The 21,613-nt window shown below is 39.8% G+C and overlaps 3 protein-coding genes across 6 annotated transcripts in view; 1 reads left to right on the top strand and 2 right to left on the bottom strand.

Annotated features, from left to right (window-relative positions):
* Positions 1 to 879, bottom strand: part of LOC137996606 (syntaxin-binding protein 5-like) — a 36,384-nt gene extending 35,505 nt beyond the window's left edge. The window contains exons 1-2 of the mRNA XM_068842092.1: positions 676 to 879; positions 455 to 552 (exon numbers count right to left, since the gene is read on the bottom strand). Of these exons, the coding sequence (XP_068698193.1) occupies positions 455 to 552; positions 676 to 795 (218 nt within the window). The 5' untranslated portion in view covers positions 796 to 879. The remainder of the gene's footprint in view (positions 1 to 454; positions 553 to 675) is intronic.
* A 7,296-nt stretch (positions 880 to 8,175) lies between these two features.
* LOC137996607 (MAP7 domain-containing protein 2-like) lies at positions 8,176 to 17,087 on the bottom strand. Its single transcript, XM_068842094.1, has 5 exons — positions 16,780 to 17,087; positions 15,378 to 16,699; positions 13,776 to 13,832; positions 12,892 to 13,440; positions 8,176 to 12,395 (listed from the first exon to the last, which is right to left on the bottom strand). The coding sequence occupies exons 1-5, from the start codon at positions 16,832 to 16,834 to the stop codon at positions 12,138 to 12,140; spliced, it is 2,241 nt and encodes a 746-aa protein (XP_068698195.1). The 5' UTR covers positions 16,835 to 17,087; the 3' UTR covers positions 8,176 to 12,137.
* Positions 17,088 to 17,206: 119 nt separating this feature from the next.
* The window catches only part of LOC137996610 (splicing factor 3A subunit 3-like), an 18,430-nt gene continuing 14,023 nt past the window's right edge, over positions 17,207 to 21,613 (top strand). The window contains exons 1-4 of one of the 4 annotated variants that reach the window (XM_068842104.1): positions 17,207 to 17,400; positions 18,089 to 18,136; positions 18,541 to 18,593; positions 18,718 to 18,823. In XM_068842104.1, the coding sequence (XP_068698205.1) occupies positions 17,305 to 17,400; positions 18,089 to 18,136; positions 18,541 to 18,593; positions 18,718 to 18,823 (303 nt within the window). In that variant the 5' untranslated portion in view covers positions 17,207 to 17,304. Of the gene's footprint in view, positions 17,401 to 17,588; positions 17,793 to 18,088; positions 18,137 to 18,540; positions 18,594 to 18,717; positions 18,824 to 21,613 lie in introns of those variants that run through there. The other 3 variants (XM_068842106.1, XM_068842107.1, XM_068842105.1) reach the window with 3 other exon arrangements.

The following is a 21,613-nucleotide window of genomic DNA, read 5'->3' as shown; positions in this document are numbered from 1 at the left end:
AAAGATTTAAAATCTCGAGGCTACTGCATCAGCACCAAGTTTTCCTATTTTAGCTTCAGACTATTTTAAACCACGTCACCAAATCGTCAACAAATTTAAACGGTTTATGATGTAATCCTGTTATTGTTTGCTTTATAGACCTCCAGAAAATAAATACAATTAAATAATTTTGACAACTAGAGCTATCGAAATATGTAGATATGTTTTTATTTGGGTACAGTATGTCCCTAAAATCAATATCGCTAAATGAATTCAAATACATAGGACCCAAATTCAACAAAGAGGATTAAAACTAACCAGGCCACTTTGCAAGAAGTTTGCATGCAGTAACACGACCTACCACAGGACATCGATTTATACAAAATATTAAAATAAGCCTTACAGTTTTAGGAGAATTTCTATAAACCATTAGTTTACGTATCTGCTAAGTCACGGGTAATTTTTTCAAGGATACATTCGGATAGAACCGTCGAAGGCTCCTACAGCCAAAATACTCTGAACAGGATCATATGCGAGACAAGTTGGCTGGAAGGGAAATCCATACCGGGAAGTCTGTGCAGATTGAAACAATTAGCCACAGAACAGTTTGTAAATCGATTTAGCCATAACAAACGTCCGTAGGTGTTCAATTATTGAGTCGGTCACGATCGAAAAGACAACAAGTCATGCACAAACCTTGGTGAAAACGAAATCTTCTGCCCTCAATCGATCTGTAATCACCGGATCTTCTCGACTACTGTTGTTGAATATTTTCCCCCCATGCCCATGACGAACCACTTTGCTGAATCTTTTCATTGATCCACTAGCAAATGGGCATTTTTTGTTGCCATATACTCCCCTTCTCAGTGTTGTGAATTGGCTCAAGCTGCTCTCAAAGGTTTATGGGATGTTTCTGTTCATACCAGGACCCGGATGCTGAAGCCCCAAGGGAAATAAAATCGTGCTAGGACGCCATGAATTTGTTTAAAAGTAGATTCACAAATTACCCTCTTGAAACGAAAAGGCTAAAGGTAGCCTATAACCTGGCCAACTTCAGACAGCCATCACGTCACCTTTATCACTGGCTCCTTTTCATGTGTCTTCAACGCATATCAATTCGTTCTGCCAGCCGCAGAAGATCGCAGAAAATACGTTCCTTTATTAGCAATGTGAGCTTCTTACTATCAAGCATTAGTATAATTGCATAGGTGATTAGTGAAAATTTTCTGCGCTGATTGGTTGCCGTTGAGGTGATTATTACGCTAAAATCACCGAAGAAGTTTTCCGCTATGTAATTATACTAAAACAATTATTCACCGATATTCTCCTCGATATTCACCTCGCCTTCTTTTGGCGAATAATTGTTAAGTAATGTACACAGAGACAGTGGGCATTCACATTCCCGGAGCTATATATATGATAACTAGTGCAGGAATTTTCTATGACCTCGCTGCGAATTACATCGGTTGGGGGTAGTCTGCAGGTTAAGGTTTGCGGTCTAAAGTCTGCGTTTGAAAGACATGGGGTAAAAAGTATGAGAACAGTTAGTTTTGTTTGTACGAGAAATTTTGAGAGAAATTTATATCGCAAAGCGAGCAGCGAGAGGATTTGGGGGTGCCTAAAGAAGCCACACGAAACCCTAACTGGTGGAGTTGCTCGTAGGCTATCTTGTTTAATTTGTCAAGCAAGTACCAAACTTGCAATGTATACAGCTGTTTCTTCCTTATAAAGTATTTACTGGTCACCTAGACAGTAACATCTTCGTCAAGCTTCCAGCTTCCTTGATAGAAAGGTGAAGTAGATGGGCCAGCAGAAGTGGCCGCTTGGCGTGATGTCTGTAAAAAGGCTTGTCGGGTGTGTGAGGCCACCTAAGCTGAAGCAGACAAAAGTCAAAAAGGGACTTTGCCGAGTTCTGGAACATGTCAAGTGGTTTTTGATAGACTGGAAACAAAAACTGTGCGAGGTATTAGCCACAGTGCAGCAACGGAATCAGTTTTTGTTCAGTGTGTTGGGTGCTGTTAGTTACCTCAATTATCAGGGCGTTGAAATTTTTAACCACCCTCCTCTTTATAGTTTTGAACTTAAGTTAAATTTTAAAGGGAATTTCACCTTTCATCATTCAAAACGTTTGTTTGCACATTGAATGGCCTTTTCCGGATTGACACCGTCTCCTTCTCTCTTTAAAGTGCCCCTGTGATCAAAAAAACCACTTCCTTTTTTCCTTCAGATTTTGAAAGAGTGTTTGCTTAACACCTGACTGGCAAAATTTTGAGCTTTGATTTTTATCCAAAGGCCGTTCACTTTGCGTGTAAGTTTTGGATTTCACGGTCCGCCATTACTCGCGTTCAAAACTGACCGATTGGACCTCAGAGGGTTGGATCCAGGGAAAGGTGACGTCAGAGGCTCACTAGCTTAAAATTTCAGAGTGTGAACGCAGCTTATTATATATGCAAAGCGTCAGTTTAAAAGTCTGAAAGCCGAAAACCCCCGTGCTGCATATTAATTCTGCGGCGTACACACGTATTGCATTCTTAAACTAGTGAGCCTTTGACTTCATTTTCTCCTCGATCCAGCTCTCTCAAGAACATAACGTTAGTTATGGCGGACCATTAAATAAAAAAAATTACAGTTAAAATAAAGAGGTGCCTTTTTGAAATCAAGGCTTAAAACGTGGGTCACTTAGTGTTTTGTTAACATAGTTTTGAAATCCAAAGAAAAATATGAATTGATTTTTTGGTCACAGGGGCACTTTAACTGCAATAAAGAAGAACAATTTCAAAGTCCGGTATCGCGTTTTTATCACCTCAATCTCGGTATGCTGTTTTTGGCCTCTTTGGACAACGGTACTTTGTAAAAACCAATGTTCTCGGTTTCTCTTTATTTCAGAAAAACTGAAGACCTAAGCTCAGTAAGCTCATTTCAGCCTTTTCCCGGGATATACCCTGAGTGAAGGTTTTCATTGTAACACTTTAGATAATCTCTAGGGGACAAAGTAATTGTTAGCAATTATCCAACGAAATGTCCACTTTTTTCAGTTACCAATTAGTGTTGCTGTTCCAGCCTTTGGTTTCCCTTGTGTAATTTGATATGAAGAGTTCCATGTACATGTGTACCTTTTTTTAAAACTCGTCTTCATTGTCCAGTTGCTCACAAAATCACTACCATCAGCAAGAAATTCAAGGCCAAAGATATTCACTGCTCTGACGGGATCATCTTTCTTGGTCCCATTAAAGCTGTAGAGTTTAAAGTCGCGCAAATCTATTTCCGTGATATCCAAGAAGAAGAAGAAGAAGAAGAAGAAAGAAGATTTTATCAAGCTGCATGGCTGGTAGGCTTGGTGTATCATAGCAACGGTCGCTGACATAAAAGCAAGACTTCAAACTTACTCTCGAACCACGAAAGCGAAGTATTCTGACAACAACGTCAACGCAGCTAGTTAACGGAGCCGGTTTATTTCTGAGATTGTCACGAGTGATGGACAACTGACCACCCTTTGAAGAACGGGTACGTTTCCGAATGGTCCTATCGAGAGATCGTGTCTTTTCAAGTGGAGAAGGATGGAGTCGGCCTGAAAGGTGTTAACTTGCATGTGATTTGTGGTTACCGCCCCGCACGGTGCATATTCATTTCCCGTAGCCAAGGAATCAGCAAAGTCAACCTACTGCGGTTGAAGTGGCGAGTCTATTGTGACACTGCTTGTTGAGCTTCTGAACCAGCCATGTGGTGTTTTATTTACCGATCAATCAACGGTGTCTGTATGACCTGTATGGCAACTAATATCAAACGCAGATATTGGATCTGTTTGCTGGCTCTAACCATGAAGTCGGGAGCATTGACGATACGATTGACGGTCTGGCCAAAAACTGTCGGTTGAAACAACCAGTCGGTATATACACCGAATTTGATAGTGCCGTCTTTATTTGCGATGCGCAGACCACCTCTACTGATCAAGATCTGCGCCAATTTTCTCAGTTAACGCCATTGGTGCGTTGTATGAAAAGATCTCCTTGCGCAAAAAAGCGCTGCCTACAAAGAGTCCATTACGGTGATGGACTCTAGTACCTGCAAAGTCAAGTCCGCAGCTGATGCCACCAAGTGCAAAGACGTACATTATAGGAACAACTGGAACATTGAATGGACCACAAGGATATGTTTCCGCCAAGACAGTGACACCAGTGGCATTGATTGAATGGAGCCTGCAAAATATTCCAAGTTGTGTGAAAATATTCAACCGTTCTCAGTAAGCAAGCCAACTTGTCAATGATGCAGTACCGCCGATCGTTTGGACAGACAATGAAAGAGTCCATCAAGTCAGTGAGTCACACGATTGGCGGCTTACTACTATATGAACGGGAGGCTATGGCCAGAGGAAACAACTGATATCGTTTCCAAATATCCCTGATCTAAAACCGTTGCCTGTTCTCTAAATGTCATAAGCCAACCGTTACCTTCTACGGGACTGGGCTTCCTCCCAAGGAGTGGATGTGAGGCAACGCACAGTACGCTGGGAAACAACAGTGACAAAGCATGGCCCCTACCCGAGTAGCACATGTACCAGGACAAACTGGAGACACCTGAGACAAAGAGGTAGTGAAGGAAGACCAGCGGAGATGAATTTGACACCAGGAGTGAAGAAGAGAATCGTCAGGGGAGTCAGGACGTTATCTCCACCTCTGCGACCCAGGTTCAACCCTCGGTCCCCGCGGTCGGATGTGGGCTGAGTTTCAGTCGATCTCAGTCTGACTCCGAGGGCTTTTCTTCGGGTACTCCGGTTTTCCTCCCTCGTCAAATTAGTCGACTTTCAGTCAATTAAATCTGCCTGCGGGCGGATACCCTCGATTGGGATAACCTCTGGTATCCTTCCCTTTCATTGAAGTGAATGAATAAAGTGGAATTAAATTAAATCAAATAGATCAAATTCGAAGGGGAAGGTACAGCTGGTGGAAACGACTCACTACCCCACGGGGAAATTGGTAGTGTGGCAACTATTCTCTTCGCTGCAAGATCACAGTACGGATTGACAATTTAGTTTACTTTACTGAGTCAAGTGGCTATGAGTCACTTAATTTGGAAAACGAATCATAAACCACTCACAGGTGTATGGTTTCGCGCTGTCAGGGCTGCAGTGCAACTACTCGGCTAATGGGCATGCAAAACATTTCTTTGCCATGGAACGTTGGCAGAACCTATATAGAGGATATTAAATGCCCGCGCGGAGATACGAAATTTCTATTCGAGTGCTGAAAAATATTTCACGAGTGAGCGCAGCAAACCAAACTTTTCAATGCCAAAACATTTCACTTTAATATTTGTTGCAGTCCTATAAACGTGGAACAACGGCGCGATTTATTATGTAACCATAGCAACGGTTTTTCATACGTGAAGATACCATGCTCTCGCGTAGCCTGTTCCAGGCTCTCAGATTGCTCGTTCTCGTTCCCTCGCCTCCACAATCTGTAAGCATGAAACAGGATACTCTCGCGCGAAAAGGTCACCTGGTATTTCATTGGTGTTTATATACCAATAATATACGTGATTCTGATTGGTTAAGAGTAATGCAGTTCAAGTATAAGGCCGGGACGCACTAGGCGATAAGTCGCAGCGACATGTCCCTGCGACAAGTTGCTCCGTGTGTACTACTTGCAAAACAAGTCGCTGCGACACGACGCCTGTTCGGAGCACATGCAGTGATCTCGTATGAGGGGGGATGTGAACTAGTTTTCTAATTCAATATGGCTGACCATATGACGCTCTCTCATTGGTTCATTTATATTTTGTCGCAGCGACTTCTTGCTGGAAGTCTACACACGATGCGACAACGCTGCTTTCGCTAATTTTGTCGCTGCGACTAGTCGCACGAATTTAAACTGGTTTGAATTCGTGCGATTGATCGCGGCGACAAAATTCTGCCGCAGCGAATGAATTTCATGAAATAAACCGTGTCACACAAGGCGATTTGTTGCGGCGACTTGTCCCCGCGACGTGTCGCAGCGACTTATCGCCTAGTGTGTCCCAGCCTTAACACCAGTGCAAAAAGGGGTAATACCAGTGCAAATTACTCAGCGAAATTCTGGGTTATGATTGGCTAATAAACTGAATAGGGTTTGGTCAGAACTAATCAAATCTTTGTTTTCAAATCAAGCGCAATTTAGAGCGGTTTTCAATTGAGTGTCGAAAGTAATTAGCGAATTGCTTTGGTTTTCCATTTACTTCACTCAGTGATTGGTTGAAAGTTCTCGCGCCATTTTTCCAACCAATCAGAAGCGAAACCAAAACCAATCGTGGCTTGCGCGTGCATATTTTCCCGCACTTTGTGTCGGCTACGTGTAATGCTTTATTCTTTATTCCAAATTGCACTCGAAATCATACTTTTGAAGTTTTATAAACGTTGTTTCTAACGTTAACAAGAGTCAGTGTCAAGCACAAATTTTATACACAAATACACGTCACGGCGGCCATGTCGGTGTTCCAAAACAAAGAAATGGCGGCCATGATAGTGTACCAAACTAATCTTCCGGGAATAGCCCACTTTCGATATATCAAAATTCAGTCCGAAACAAAGGGCATCATCTCGAGGCTCTGGGGAATAAACTCATACAAATCCTTATATCTATTCCCCAGAGCCTCGAGATGATGCCCTTTGTTTCGGACTGAATTTTAATATATCGAAAGTGGTCTATTGAACTCTAATTTTATGCAAATACTTTCTTTCGTTTCAGAAAGCCAATATGGCTGCTGGTCACGTGAGTGAAAACGCTGTAGGACGTTTTTAACCAGCATTGAGCGCGAGTCTCATGCATTTCGATGCGACGCTCCGCTCCGCTCCGGTATCGCGAGGTCACGTGTCCGTTGAAGTCCTGAATTTTTCAGGCTTCTCTAGGCAATTGCAAAAATTGCGTTCATAACTGCGAGGATCATAGCTTCACTTGAGGTCATATCCGCAGTTCATATATGATCCATGTTCATATATAATTTCGTCGTTAATGTTCAATCTGTTCGTGTGCGACCAATTTTCTTGTTTCTTCAGGACGTACTTATATGAATTATAGGCCGATATGTTAGCTCAGGTTGACCATAATAACATGGGCTCTCTTGGCAAGCAGCATGAAAGAAACAAAATGGTGGACTCGACAGTGAATTTCCCGCGATCCTGGAAGTGTAAATTTTAAAAAAATTCTCGGAGCCCCCTAGAATTGTCTGGCGCATCCGGCACAACAAACACAGGACACTTGCGCCTTTGGCGCAATCCCCAGCAAGCATCTCACGCTTTGGAAAGTTTAAGACTTGAGAGCTCTGTGTACGACTTCTGGTGGACGAACAAAAGAAGATAAATGAGAGATCTTTTGTTTCGTCCACCAACATTGCGGCGATGACGTCACGTGAAAATCTCCTAAAAGACCATGGTATTTTCAAACGCAGTTTTGCGATTCTGCTTTCTGGCTTTTGCGGTTTATTGCGGCTTTTGACTGTTTTCTCCGCGGTATGTCTCCCTCTGTAATAAATCTTTGATCTGCCACAGTGATAGGTCGGTCAATGCCTTTTTTGAAGAATAAGAAGGAAAGAAAGACCCGAGGGAGGGGTATTCCCGCGAATTTTGGATAGGGGTGTGCCGCGAAGGTTCGTGAACGCTAACCCTATTTAAGGACTAAGAAAGCGAAAAGAGATACTCTTTTAAAGGGGCTAGGTCACGCTATTTTAGGCAATTTCAGCACTGATCGAATGGTCATAGAATTAACTAAAATATCAAAATAACTGTTCAAAACTATAGAAGAACTCTTACAAAACACAGGGAAGCCAAGAAGGGACATGGATGGACAAAACTGGAGAGGATTGAAATGGATTGAATTTGGGTAAATTTGAAAAACGTTGGCCCACCTTTTTTCAAATTTCAATCAGTATCAGTCTATATCAAAATGTCATTTACACAGCTGGAAAATCATTCTCAGTTGTTATGTGGCCGTGATTTTGCAAATGAAAGACTCTTGCTCTGCCAATTTGACGTTTAGAGCTCATAATTAACAAAATTAAACAAAATTACCACAAATATCGTGACCTAGCCCCTTTAAGGCCTAAAGCCGAAAAATTACACAGCATTCAAGGAAATACTGCATTCTGGCTTCCATTAGTCAAAATTCAGAAGCCAATCTTAGAGATGCTGCATTGCCCTGTCTCATCAAATTAATACTTTTATCAACAACGTGAAGACATTTTATTTAGTTTTCAAGTATTCAACTGAGATGAGTGAGATTACAGGGTAAAGCAAGCCATCAGATGCTAAGAAGTTACCCAAGAAATGCACAGCCTCTTTGAAACGATTAACCCTTTCACTCCTGAGGGGTTCCCCATTGACAAGTAAAATCGTCTGGCGGTAGATAGAGTACAATCTATTAGACACAGTGGCCCTTACGGGAGTGAAGAGGTTAAAGCTTAAGGATTGAGGGTATGTGGTACATGAAGACCTGGAATTCGAAGAGAAAGATTTCAAAAAACAAGAAAAAAAATCTACAATTATGGCAAAACATATTATTTCTCTTGTTTACAGTGGACGATGAGTTCTTTTAGGTCAATACCACAAGATCTTAATTATACACATGCACCAGCCTGGGTGTGTGAAAAACAAGAAGCCTGTGCTAATTTACTTATGGTCCCTAGTAAACATATGTATAATATGTCTTGTTGGTCACACAGGAGATCTTTATTTTGGGTCTTCACTTTCAACGGCCCAAGCTAAGTGAGTTTGAAAAACAAAATTATTTTAATACTCTTCCTTAATTCAAGACTTACATCACTTATCAATCAATATTTAAACAACACAAAGATGTGTTCTGTTATTTGTTTCACATCATTTTTTTTTTTTCTGAGGTCTTCATTTTCAAAGTCTTCCTGTACAATTCCTCAGTCTAACTGTCATCAACCTTTTTCTCAAGGCTTTTGTTTTCCACACACCCATAAGATGGACCACTCAGCATTTTGGTTCTCACATTAAGAAAATTGATGCTCTACTTTTGTAATTGATTAATGGACGCCGAAAGGCAGTTTGACAATTGATACTGAAAGCGAGATTCAGTTCAATTACAAAAAAGGGCATTAAGTAACAGTTCCTGCAAGAATGAAAGCAATTTCCATTGCAAAGTCAAACCAGGACAAGTATACTGTTCAAAATTTTGCTAATGACTCCTTTGTTTGAAAAACTGAAATGGTTAATCATATCAAAATATAACCCTTGTAAACAAAGGATAATCAAATGCAAGCTACCGTAAACATCTCGTGCATCTATAAAAATGAAACATCACCAATAATTTATTTCAAGCATGACTATAATGTAATGTTTATGAAAATATAGTTTCTGCTTTATTGATTTTAGTGTTCAAAAGAAGCAATATCTCTCCAACTTTGTTATAACACTCAGATCTTGTTAATCCCTGCTTGTCAACTAAAGCACTGTTTTGTTCACAATAATGGCCTTTATTTCCAAACTGATTATCACATTCATTTTCAAACAAAATTGATAAAAATTAATTTCAAGGGTATGCTTGACCTGGTTTGACTGTAAAATCATTTTTCACTCCAATACCATTCAGAAATTCCTTCTTTGGTCTGTTCCATTTATTATACACAGTAAACTTGCACATTGTAAACAGCTGCCAGCAGTGTAGAAGCACCAGGATACTAAATAAATAATACATTCGACCAAAACCCCAAAAAATTTCAACAGTCATTAAGGTGACTTTTTGGTACGAATTACTGGTGCCCCAGAATTAAAAAAAACCTTGAGTCCATTTTAACACAACTCTCACAGTCCCTTAACTACCGGCATTTAATATTGAGAAGCTACTTTTTACTTTAAGGAGAACATCGATCACTCCAGAACTAAATGTATTAACTGTTGTATGGTTGGCAAATATAAAATATGCAACACAGCCAATAACTGGGACCGTAATATTCTGTCTGGATGACATTTTTAACTGAGCACTGCAATTCAAACTTCCGACGACCGTTTTGAAATTCAAATGTGTCAGTCAAGTCATTCATGGCAGCAGACTTGTTGCCACATTCCAATCCTCTTATAAATCAGTTCTGTTTTTTTTAAAGATCTATCAACTGTTGCCACAGACATGATTGCCCTCTTTAGCTTGTACATTTTGTTCTCCCATTTCAGACCATGTGATGTTCCCAAGGGAATTTTCCTTTTATTTTTCATAAGTTATGCATACATATGCACATGCATAAGATGACAATTGGAAGAAACTGTTCCCTGAGTAACATCATGTGGTCTGAAGTGGGAAAACAAAACATGCAACCTAAAGAGGTGTACCGACAGCATTAAAAAAATCGAAAAATATTAATAACGATTTGATTTGAAGTGGAACTGCCCTCCACACCTTGTTGTTGAAAGTGTAATGTTGCCAGCAAACCTCCCCCTTACATTGTCATCTCGATCATTAACAATTAAATGATCAAGAAATATTAATTTTCATTAATGCCAAGGTCTAGGCCCATCAATGGTAAATTTTGACGTGCAAAACCACTGTAAGTCCAGGACAGAAGAGAGCTGCAAAAAAATGCCCCCAAAAGGCAAGACCACTGCCATACAATTACCACAGAAACAAAGACAATAGCAAAATAGTCTTGGGTTGCTGAACAACATTATGTCATCATTGACCGAATGCATAAATGGCAGCCAAAAAAATATTCTTTTGTTTATGTGCTAATTAGACTCACTAGCCTCGTTTGCATGTACAAAATACAAAAGAAATGTTGCTTGAGAGCGAGGCTAGTGATTCTAATTAGCACATAAACAAAAGAATATTTTTTTTGGCCACCATTTATGCGTTCGTTGTATAGGTGGCAGTTGAATTTCTTTGTTATTATAAAGAGGCATGGCTATTCATGATGGATCAGAAAGTACCCTTGGAAGATCGCAAAGGACCTGGAGACTTGATCACAATGTGACCCAGGCCAGCCTAGCATGTATAGACCACTTTCATAAATGGCAACCACCTTTACGTTGTTTTGTATTTATGTTAATTAGACCTACTGCACTCATTTTGAAATAAATATTCTTTTGAAATTTGCTTGTCATAGTGTGGCTAGAAAGGCTTATTGGGGAAGTGGTCAAAACAAGTGCACTCGAAAGAGGACCCACCTTGTTTAAGGGGAGGGGTGGTATACAAGACACCATCTACCTGATGAACCTCATGAACAAAAAAATTATTGACCTGAGTACTGGAAATTATGAGGCATTAATAATATGTCTGCATGAAGCTTGCATCCACAGGAAGTCAGCATAGCGAGGTTTGAATCTTTTTGTCAGCACTTACTCTAGATAGAGAGGGGGTTATACAACCAAGAGACCATCTTTTAAGATAGCAGGGATGGGATACAAGAAGATACCATCATCTTTTTCGATGTATGGTGGGTCCTCTCCGTGCACAATTGTTTTGACTATTTCCCTTAGCATTAAAACAAAAGAATAATATTTGATTTGGCAGTCATTATGCAAGAGGTCTATGCCCCTACATCCTAAAGAGGTTATATGGTCTCTTTCATTCATTTCTATTTTCTAATTACCAATTATTTCTCGGAAGCAAAAAACGTCTTGTAACCCTAGTAGCCACGAGCATCTACCAGCTACCACACATGGTAAACAAGCTATACATACATTTCCTTCACTGACTTAAATTAATTACAAAAACTGTGGTAAAATTTATTAACAAGTAAAAAAAAGTTACCTAGGTACATGTATGATGTGAATGCAAAAATTATTTTGCCACAAATTCCTGTTAGTTTGACTGTTACTAAGTAAAAAACTCAAGTGGCTATGTGCTCAAAAGACACCCATGATAATTACAGATAATTCCCTAGCACAACTCTTTAAATTAACATTATGCAAATGCACTCAAATGTAAATAATTGTCAATTATTAAATAATACAGTTTTCTTGTCCATTCAACGCAAAAGGGTGTGAGACATTAAGGGGGCCTCATCACTATCCTGAGAGAGACAGTGCATAAACTTATAATAATTATCAAACACCAAAACAACTGGTTACCATGATAATGTTACAACTTTGTGATATGTGTTACCTTAAAACGAATTACTTTAATACTTCACGTTATTTACTTTCAAATTAATAATATTTTCATTTTGTCCCATTTTTATGATACCTCAGCAAGCTTTGCTTTTCCTTCGACCACTTTCCACAACTGTCCTTCTTCACTGTGTTCATCATCATCACCTTCTGCAACAACGCCCAGATTCTCTAGGGTTTCAATAGCATATTGTTCTCTGGCCTTCATGGTGGACTCTACCTTTAACCACAAAGCTTCTTCTTCATCTCCATTCCCCACTAAATCTTCAGTGACACCTTCCAAGTCACCTTTGGTCAAGTCTGGACTGGTTTCAGGAAGATGCCTCTTGTTGGGGGAAAACAATACAGTTGAACTAAGTAAAGTCATGTACTTTGCAAATTAACTAGAGTTACATGTACAAAAATACTCCAATAGGGAGGTCCCCATCCATTTTGCTTGTATATTGAGGTGAAGGGGCCCGTTTCTTGAAAGTCCTGATAATGTTTTGGGCCTGGAAAGGCAATTACCAGTATTTACATTGGCTCAAGGTTAACCTTGACTAAATTGCTTTTAGCCACATTTAAAGTTGTTCTCCGTGACATTGCCATCCTAGATCTAATAGGATATACATGTAATTAAAATCGAGCAAACACAGTACTTTGTAAACTTGGCAAACTTTAAGTTGAATGACACTTCCCATCAATGTGTCACTATTTTAGAAAACAAATAAGAGGTTCTAATATCCAAAACTGCAAAGTATTACAAAAAGTCACCTAGGAATTTTGTTATAATTGTACATACATGTAATGATTATTTTCTTAATGTACGTTGCAAATCTTACCACAATGACTTCACCATTTGATACATTTTCAGTTTCCAAACCTTCGTCTGTACCATTCTCTGAATAAATGCAACTCTCTGTGTTTATCGTTACTGATGTCTCTTCCTTATCTTGGGGCAAGACAGTCTCTTTTAAAAGCTCATAATTTGTAGAGTTACTTGAAATAACCACATTACTTGATTCTTCAGGCCCAACTATTAAAGGTGGTGAAGATGACAACAGATTGCCACTTGATGAATCTTTATCAGAATCCAGCACTGTTGAATTAATGCCATTCATATGAATGTCATCTGCATCCAACCTGTCTAATGAATTATCTGGAGCATTAAAGCCCATCAGCTCAAGATCCTCTGATGAATGGTTCACTGTGTCTTGAATTGTGGATTCATCCCTATTTTCTTGTTCTTCACAATTCTCTGCAACTAGCATGGTACCATGATTGTCTAATTGGCTAAGAGTATTAGTACTTCCTGAGACTCCCTTCACTTTTTGGAGAATTTCATTCACTTTACGTTTTGTGTCATCTGGATCAGCCCGTTCTTTTGCGTCCTGTGACAACGTAAAAGGTCATTCTCTTAATAATTGATCCTTCTGCAGCAAATATAAAACAGTAAGATTTGGCAGATTATTTGCCAAAAACATACAATGTAAATGATTGTACTAAAACAAAACTTGATGGAATATAGCCAAGCCAAAATGATGCCAACTTTTACATCAAACAAAAAAAGGAATGTTAACAATAATTTTTTACAATTCTGTCAGCAATAAAAAGGTTGGGTGTGATAAATTGACATACCTGTAAATAACAAAGCTATTAAAATTAACGCAATAAGTTGCAAAACAAAAGCTAACTAATTTCATTCCCTGCCTAAGAAGCAGCCTACCTCAGTAGTCGTTGGACTTGCAGTTTGTCTTGTTCTACTCATTATTTGTTCAACACGCTGGAAAAAAAACAAGTCATTGCAATGAATATACAAGAATTACCATAATTATTATTGCTTGCCTGTAGGAAGGAAAGGACTATATCCCAACAGACTAACTTCAACAATAAGAATGCCATAGGCCTAGAATGTTACCTTGCTCTTTTCACTTAGTTCTGGTTAAATGATATTATTACTGTTCATGCATTCTTCTCATCAGAGAGACATTTCTTTTGATTTTAAATTATGCCTCGTGTAATATTCCATAATTTAGGCCAGTTCAAAGTTACCATAATAACCCATGTATGTGTAGTGAAACAGATGTGCTGTTTAAAACATACAGTATAATGCCAAATAGAGATCTGGCAATATCTTGTATGCAAAAACACAAAAGACTGCAGTTCAGTTTTCAATGCAAACCGAACATTGACACGAATAATAACGAATAAATTAGGTCCCTTTAAAAGCTACAAAAAAACTTCAGTTATCTTATGACAATACACGTACCTGTAGTTCTCATTATTTTAAGTCTACGCTGCACTAATAATACAGCTGTATTTATTGTGAAAGAAGAAACCCTATCACCTTTCTCAAGTATCGAATGTGCATGAACACCACCTCATTGTTAAAACAACCTTTTTTAACACTACATGTATTCTCACAGACTATACCAGTACTTGTCAACTAAATGTGTACAACTATGCCTGCGAGAAAAATGGTTGGCTCAGTTGTCCCCTTAATAAGGGCTGGGGGTGAGGGATATTTCTCAGCTACTAAGGTCTGGAATTATGTGTATATAACTATGGTGAAAGTTCCACCATTTTAACATCTGTCAATGGTCAGTCTAGTCTTCTCCGAATATGGGTTAAAAGATACGACAAGGGGTGTAAAACTGATGTCTCCAGTGTTGTTGCCCAGCTTACTGTATAATGCTCCAAGTGCATTTTGATAATATACAGCTGTTGGGAAGATATCTGTTTACAAACATCGCTTTTGTTATTCAAATATGCCAACCACAGGAACAAAAGAACCTTTCCTTCGACAGCCAATGAGGCTCTGGTTGGCACATTAATGGCAATGGGTGACGTCAGCGATGTCTTCCCTATTCATATATCATAAATTTTAAATAACTAGGATCATAGTACCCACACTCTCATTGGTCAATAGCTGTGTTTAGATGACAGTATGTAAAGACGGCTGTGACATCACACGAATTTCAATTGGTTAATTGTTGTCAGACAAATGTTTTGATTGGCTGGTAGGACATATGGACGTGTATCAAGAAAATATGTTTCAATCAAGAAGTAAAAAACCAGCATTTTCCTTCATTTGTTTAATTATTTTTGAGAAATGTTTTAAAAAAGCAATAGAGGACTTTTTCTTATGTTTACATAGCTTCATCTAAACACTCGGGAAGTTGGGAGAATTCTCGACAGCTATGCAAACCCTCGACTGCATCTCTGGTTTGCATAACTGCCTTGAATTCTCCCAAATCCCCCTCGTGTTTAGATGAGGCTACGTAAACATGGAAGAAGTCCTCTATTGCTTAAATATTATTTTTGTTACCCTTTTTCTCTCCAGCCGTTCTGCTTCCTCCTGCTTTCTTCTCTCTTCATCTTCCTGTGCTTTTCTTTCTTCCTCCTCCTTCACTCTCTGCTCCTCTTCTTCTTTACGTTTCTTCTCAGCTGCAGCTTGTTCTGCTTCCTCCCGATCTTTCCTCTCCTTCTCCTCTGCAGCTATTCTTAACCTTTCCGCCTCCTGCTTACGAAGAAGTTCAGCAAGCTCCCGCATTCTTGCTTCTTCCTTTGCCTCCTCTTCTGCTCTTATTCTTTCTTCTTCTTCTCTCTTTAACCTCTCAGCTTCCTGTCGCTCCCTATCCAGTGCAGCTTGTCGCTCAGCCTCTTCTCTTGCCTTTTTTCTCCGTTCTGCCAAGGCCTGCTTAGCAGTTGCTTCATCAGTGACTCCAGCTTTTGGCTTGGTCTCAGCCTTTTCAGTCTTTTGGCTTTTATCTCCTGCTGGTTTATGGTGACCAACCCTGTGTAATGAGCTTGTTGAATGCGATTTGGTCAGTTTTCCTCCAGGCAGTAATAATGTCTCGTGGCTTAAACTATTTCTTGAACGTGGCTTTTCAAGTGTCTGAGATGAAGTGTGTGATGATGTTCGTGGTCTGCTCTTAACGCCAGATGACGGCCTTGGTTGTGAAGATCCACTAGCGGGTCGCCGAGCTGCTGCTGAATTCAAATTACCTGCTGAGACTGACTTATTACCAGCTAATGATGTCTTGAGTTGCGAGCTCGAGCCACTGGGAGTAGAAGCAGGGGACTGTTTCGGTGTAGAGCCTGCTGATAAACTATCTGCACTATGCCGAGAGGGGCTTTTGGAAAGATTGGCGCTAACAGGTCTGTTTAGCGGCCTTGGCAACGAAGATGGCCTCGAAGGTGATTCCACAGCAGAGCCTGGTCGCTTAGCAGCACCCTCGGATGGAACAGTTGGGAGCTTTCTACCGCTGCCAGGTTTCACGGCAGAGGTATTGCCCTTAGGAATACTATGACTGGACGCTTGCTCTTTTAACGCTGCCCATCTTTCCTTTTCTTCTTCCTCTTTCTTCTTTTTTCTCTCCTCAAACGCAGCCCTGCGTTCTTCATTTTTTCGCCGCCTCTCGTCGGCTTGCTTTTCCCGAAGAAGCTTCACTTTGTTCTGCCTTTTATCCATAGCCGGGCCGTATCTGTCGCCGCCCGACAAATTTTCGGCAGAAGCCGATCGCTTAGAGGAATTTGTTCTGCTTGCGCTAGAAGGCCTTGCTTGCGCCGAGTTTGAGCTTGAACCAGAAGGATTCAACATTTTTCCCGAACTGCTTGCAGTCGGCTTGTCGAGGGTGGACACAGCGGCTAAGAGTTCAATAAAAAGAAGTACAATTTTGTTTCTGGCGACGAAACCCTTTAAAGTTAAACAGAAACATGAATACTACCTTTCTTTGCCCGAAACGCCTCCATAGACATCGGTTCTTGATTTGACTCTGCCATTACTTGCTACGTTATTATGAGGTGTGACGCTCTTCAACAAGCACTCAACGTTAACATAAGCTAAGATTTGGTTCCGCAACGCCTCTGAAGTGAATAATTGATATGACATCAGCATTTGAAGAGTAGCAAGTGCATATTCCTCACAAGACCGGGTTTCACATCATAACAACGAATGTAAAATACTGCCAAGTAGAATCCAATATTGAATGACTCGCGAACATGCTGCTTCTATACCAATGTTTTTACGTAATTTTTTTGTACCCTTTTTAGTACAAACCAATCACAGCCAAAGACTGTTGACACGTGATAAGGCACATACATGACGGAAAACCCCGTGGGTTTTGTACCGCTGGGAAAGGTTAGTGCTGGCTCTCATTGAGACCACCATCTTGGCGATTTTCGCATGTCTGCCAGCATGTTACGGTAAAGCGTGTAAAAATTGCGTCCAGTTGAGATCGACCCAGAAAGCCATGGAGACTTTATTAGAGCAGCAAAGAAGAATTCACGAGGAAAGGGAGAGACTAGAAAGAGCTATGGTGGATGAAATATTACACAAAAAACAGATAGTAAGAACGAGATGCATTGATACACAATTTCGTTTGGGACTCATCTATCAAGTGAAGCTATGATTCTCGCAGTTATGAACGCAATTTTAGCAATTCCGTTGAGAGGCCTGAAAAATTCAGCACTTCAACGGGGTTTGAACCCCTTGACCTCGCGATACCGTAGCTACACTGTATGAGGCCACTGATATCGATGTTGGGAGCTTGGTCATCTGTGGGTTCTAATGTTTCCGTGATGAATGAATCAACGATGAAATGATGTATGAAATGAATCATATATTGAATTGCGGATATGAAATCAAGTGAAGCTATGATCCTCGTAGTTATGAACGCAATTTCATTTCATGGTGGACTCATCTATGCCGTATTGCTGTATACATGATGATCTTCTTTTCGTAAGACAAAGTAAAACCCTTACTTTAAAGAGATATGGAAGGTTGAAACGTAATTGGACGTATACCTTGACTAAAACCACTGAAAGTTTGTGAAAAAAAAAACAAAACAAACACTTTTCGCAATGAAGCAACTTGTACTGAACTCGAACACATCAGCTTTGTGCTTGATAACTGTACTTGGTGCTAGATCAAATAATTTCACTCTTAAATAATCTCAAACTGTTTCAGGTGTTTCAGAATTACGCACATCAGTAGATTTTTTCAATTTTCATTCTACATGCTTCTTAATCTTGCAGGGAAAAGAGCGAATTAATGCTGACCACCAAGTAAAGATTTTGTTGGAGGTAATATGATATTTGTGTAAACATTGTGTTAATGGTCGGCAATTAGGGCCTCACTTCTAAAGATGAACAGAGCAATCTTTCAAACAAATCACCCTCTGTGGATATGGGCTATTGGTTAAGCTACAGAGTACGAGGCTACTTTTAAAATATTATTTATTGAGTGGCTTGTCGGCTTATTAGTGAAATGAAATCAGTATTGCTTGAATGGCTCTGCAGTTTGCTAGTCACCAATGATGAGCTGCCGAGCTGACAGGCCACTAGAGTAATACATATACCATTCACGTTCTTCAAATTGAATTTCAATGACGAGCTGTGGAGCCACTTAACCACTCAAAGACATACCTTAGTCATTCTTTAAACTTTGGCACGTTCAAATTTCTTTTCTTTTGTTTGAACAATTCTAGCGTTCATCCATGGGAGCAGAAACATTGTCTGGGCTGTATGACGACAAGGATGGGTAAATCTAATAATTATTGTTAGCATGATTCTTATTAGTATTTGCATTGTCTGCTTAGCGACTTGCTGGTCAATATGACACTACTTATGCTGTATCCAATAATTACTATTGTTTGAAATCATAGTTTACGGAAAGAAGAAGTATCAGCTTTGTCTGGACCAAATGAGTTTGCTGAATTTTATGGTCGCCTCAGAGGTCTGAAAGATTACCACCGCAAGTTTCCTAATGAGGTATATCTATATTTAAATCCTATTTGAAGGCAATTCTCGAGTATAACAATAGTTATTTATGTTTAAGATGTGAGCTGATTTACAACAGAGGTAAATAAACGTGAAAGGAGTAGTAATAGATCATAATAATACTTATTTCCACAAAGGTACAAATGTAACTAACTTTGCACAATGTAGGTGAAAGGACTAACAGAGGGATTTACACATTTTTTACTTTGTTAACCTACTTTTTTTTCTTTTTAATACCAACTCCTGGATATTTACCAATAGATACATGTATGTGTTTTCACCACTCTTCTCATGTGACAAAACATCAAGCTTCATTACTAGGGAAAATCCCTGCATGTCATCAAAAGCACGTACTTTACGTCACAGAAAAAGCATTCTTATTTAACCCATTCACTCTCAGACATGCTCCAGGACACCCAGTTGAAGAGTAAAATTGCCTGGTGTTAGACAGAGTAAAATCTGTTAAGACTCCTTGACCCAGGGGTCAAGGGGTTAATGGAGAGGACATAGTTTTTGACTAGTTAAAGTGGTACTACGACCAAAAAAAAAATTTGTTTTTCCTTTGGATTTCAAAACTATGTTAACTAAACACCAACTCACCCAAGTTTTAAGTTCTGATTTTAAAAAGACACCTGTTTATTTTAGCTGGAGTTTTCTTATTTTTATTGGTCCGCCATTACTAACTTTAAAATCTTGAGAGAGCTGGGTTGAGGACAATCTCGTACCCAGAGTCCTCGGGCTTTTTGGCCAGCGGGTGAGCGCCCGGAGAGACTCTGGGATAATCGACTCCATTTTCCCAGAAAACGTGGGTTCCGGTCTTATGACGTATGTTTGAGTTTAAACGGAAGCAGAAAAGAGAAAACCGTTAAAGTAGAAATGGCGGGTTGAAAGTGTTTGAGAAACAAGAATTTTAGCCTTACACACAAAGAAACTGGAGAAATGATCATTGGCTTGTTGTAAGAGCAAGTGAAGATGAAACCTCTGACGCTTTCGGTGAGTGTATTTTTGGTGTTTCAGCGTACATTCCACCGTACAGAATGCAATGAGAATGCCATCGTGCAAGCAACACGATCGACAATTTTTTTTTGTGGAAACGACAATTTGATGTTTCCGTAATTCTGAATGGCTTCGACAATACCTTATTCCACGGATTTCTCCTCAAAGAGACTGATGTAATGTTTTCCCACGGTACTTTTGCAACAGCAACAGTAATCACTTCACGCAGCGTGGGAAAATTCCCGTGCGGTATATGACATAATGCAAACCTCGTCGTTTTATTATTTTTGTGATTTATATATTTCTGAGGTAGAAAAAATCAATCAGCACTGAAACTTGTTTTAAATTTTGAATCTCCCTCCAAATTCTGGGGCTTCCGAATAGGACATTTGCATGATGACGCCATATGACCACAAGTACCAGAATCCTTCAGGTTTCGCTTGTATCATGTTAATTAGAGCTATTGTTATTTTTACCCCACTGGGAATACAAAATTTAAATATGAAAAGAAAAACAAACTGAATTGTGGTAGTTGTAGTCAAATGATGCCATCGTGAAAACTGCCTATTACTTACCGACTTCCTGTCGGACTGCCATTGTTACGCAAGCGGCCAATCAAAAATATAGTTCAAATCGATTATCCCAGAGTCTCTCCGGGCGCTCACCCGCTGGCCAAAAAGCCCGAGGACTCTGGGTACGAGATTGGGTTGAGGAGAAAATGACGTCAAACACTCACTAGTTTAAGAATGCAATGCATGTGTACGCGGCCTAATTAATATGCAGCACAGGAGTTTCGGGCTTTCAGACTTTTTAATCCGTGTTTTGCATATATAATAAATTGTGTTTACACGCTGAAATTTTAAGCTAGTGCATAAATGACGTCATTTTCTCTAGATCCAACCCTCTGAGGTCCAATCGGCCAGTTTTGAACGTGAGTAATGGCGGACCATGAAATGCAAAACTTACACTCAAAATAAACAGCCTTTGGATAAAACTCAAAGCTCAAAATTTTGCCAGTTAGGTGTTAAGCGAACACGCTTTCAAAATCTGAAGAAAAAAAGGAAATGATTTTTTGATCATAGTACTACTTTAACCCTTGCAGCGGGCGTGGCGTAGTGGGTATCGTTCGTGGACTGCATTTCAGTGCTCTGGGTTTGAATCCCGGCTCATGTGCTCCAAAGTTCACTCATATAGAGATCAACTTTCCATCCATTCGTGGTGGGTACAATGAGTACCAGTATTGCCGGGGACAAGGTTTGCATGCAACGGGATTGGAGTAGCGCCCACCCCTGCCGTGAGTTGCGACAGATGTCGTAAGTTGCAGTAGAAGCTAATGAAAAAGGAGCCTTGGGTTGCCTTCGACTTCAGGCGGCCTCTTGTCTTGTCTTGTCTTGTATTGTTAACAAATTGACTCCTCAGGGTTCCCCAGCACGTCCGCAGTTGAAGAGTAAAATCCTTTGGTGTTAGACAGTAAAATCTGTGAAGTCTCACTCCCAGGAGTTAATGGGTTAAGTTTTAAGACAAATCCCTATTCATGCAAAAGTAACCATAGCTGCCATATTTACTCATGTATATGTATGAGTCAAACTCATGTTTAAGTCGACGCCCAACTTTCAAATCCTAAAAACTGATATTTTTTCATTTTTGGCCAAAAAGCTACAATTCAGATAGATAGAATTTTTCCTTAAAGTTATTGTCATATTTGTGAGAATTCTTTTGCAGTTGCAGTGGACGAAAAAGAAACTACTGTAAATGAAGTTTATTAGCTCTTTTAACATTACTGTC

The sequence above is a fragment of the Montipora foliosa genome, chromosome 3, assembly GCF_036669935.1.
Source record: "Montipora foliosa isolate CH-2021 chromosome 3, ASM3666993v2, whole genome shotgun sequence".
In the NCBI taxonomy this organism is placed as follows: Eukaryota; Metazoa; Cnidaria; class Anthozoa; order Scleractinia; family Acroporidae; genus Montipora; species Montipora foliosa.
The sequence above is the reverse complement of the archived record's forward strand: the minus strand, read 5'-3'. Positions and strand labels throughout refer to the sequence as shown.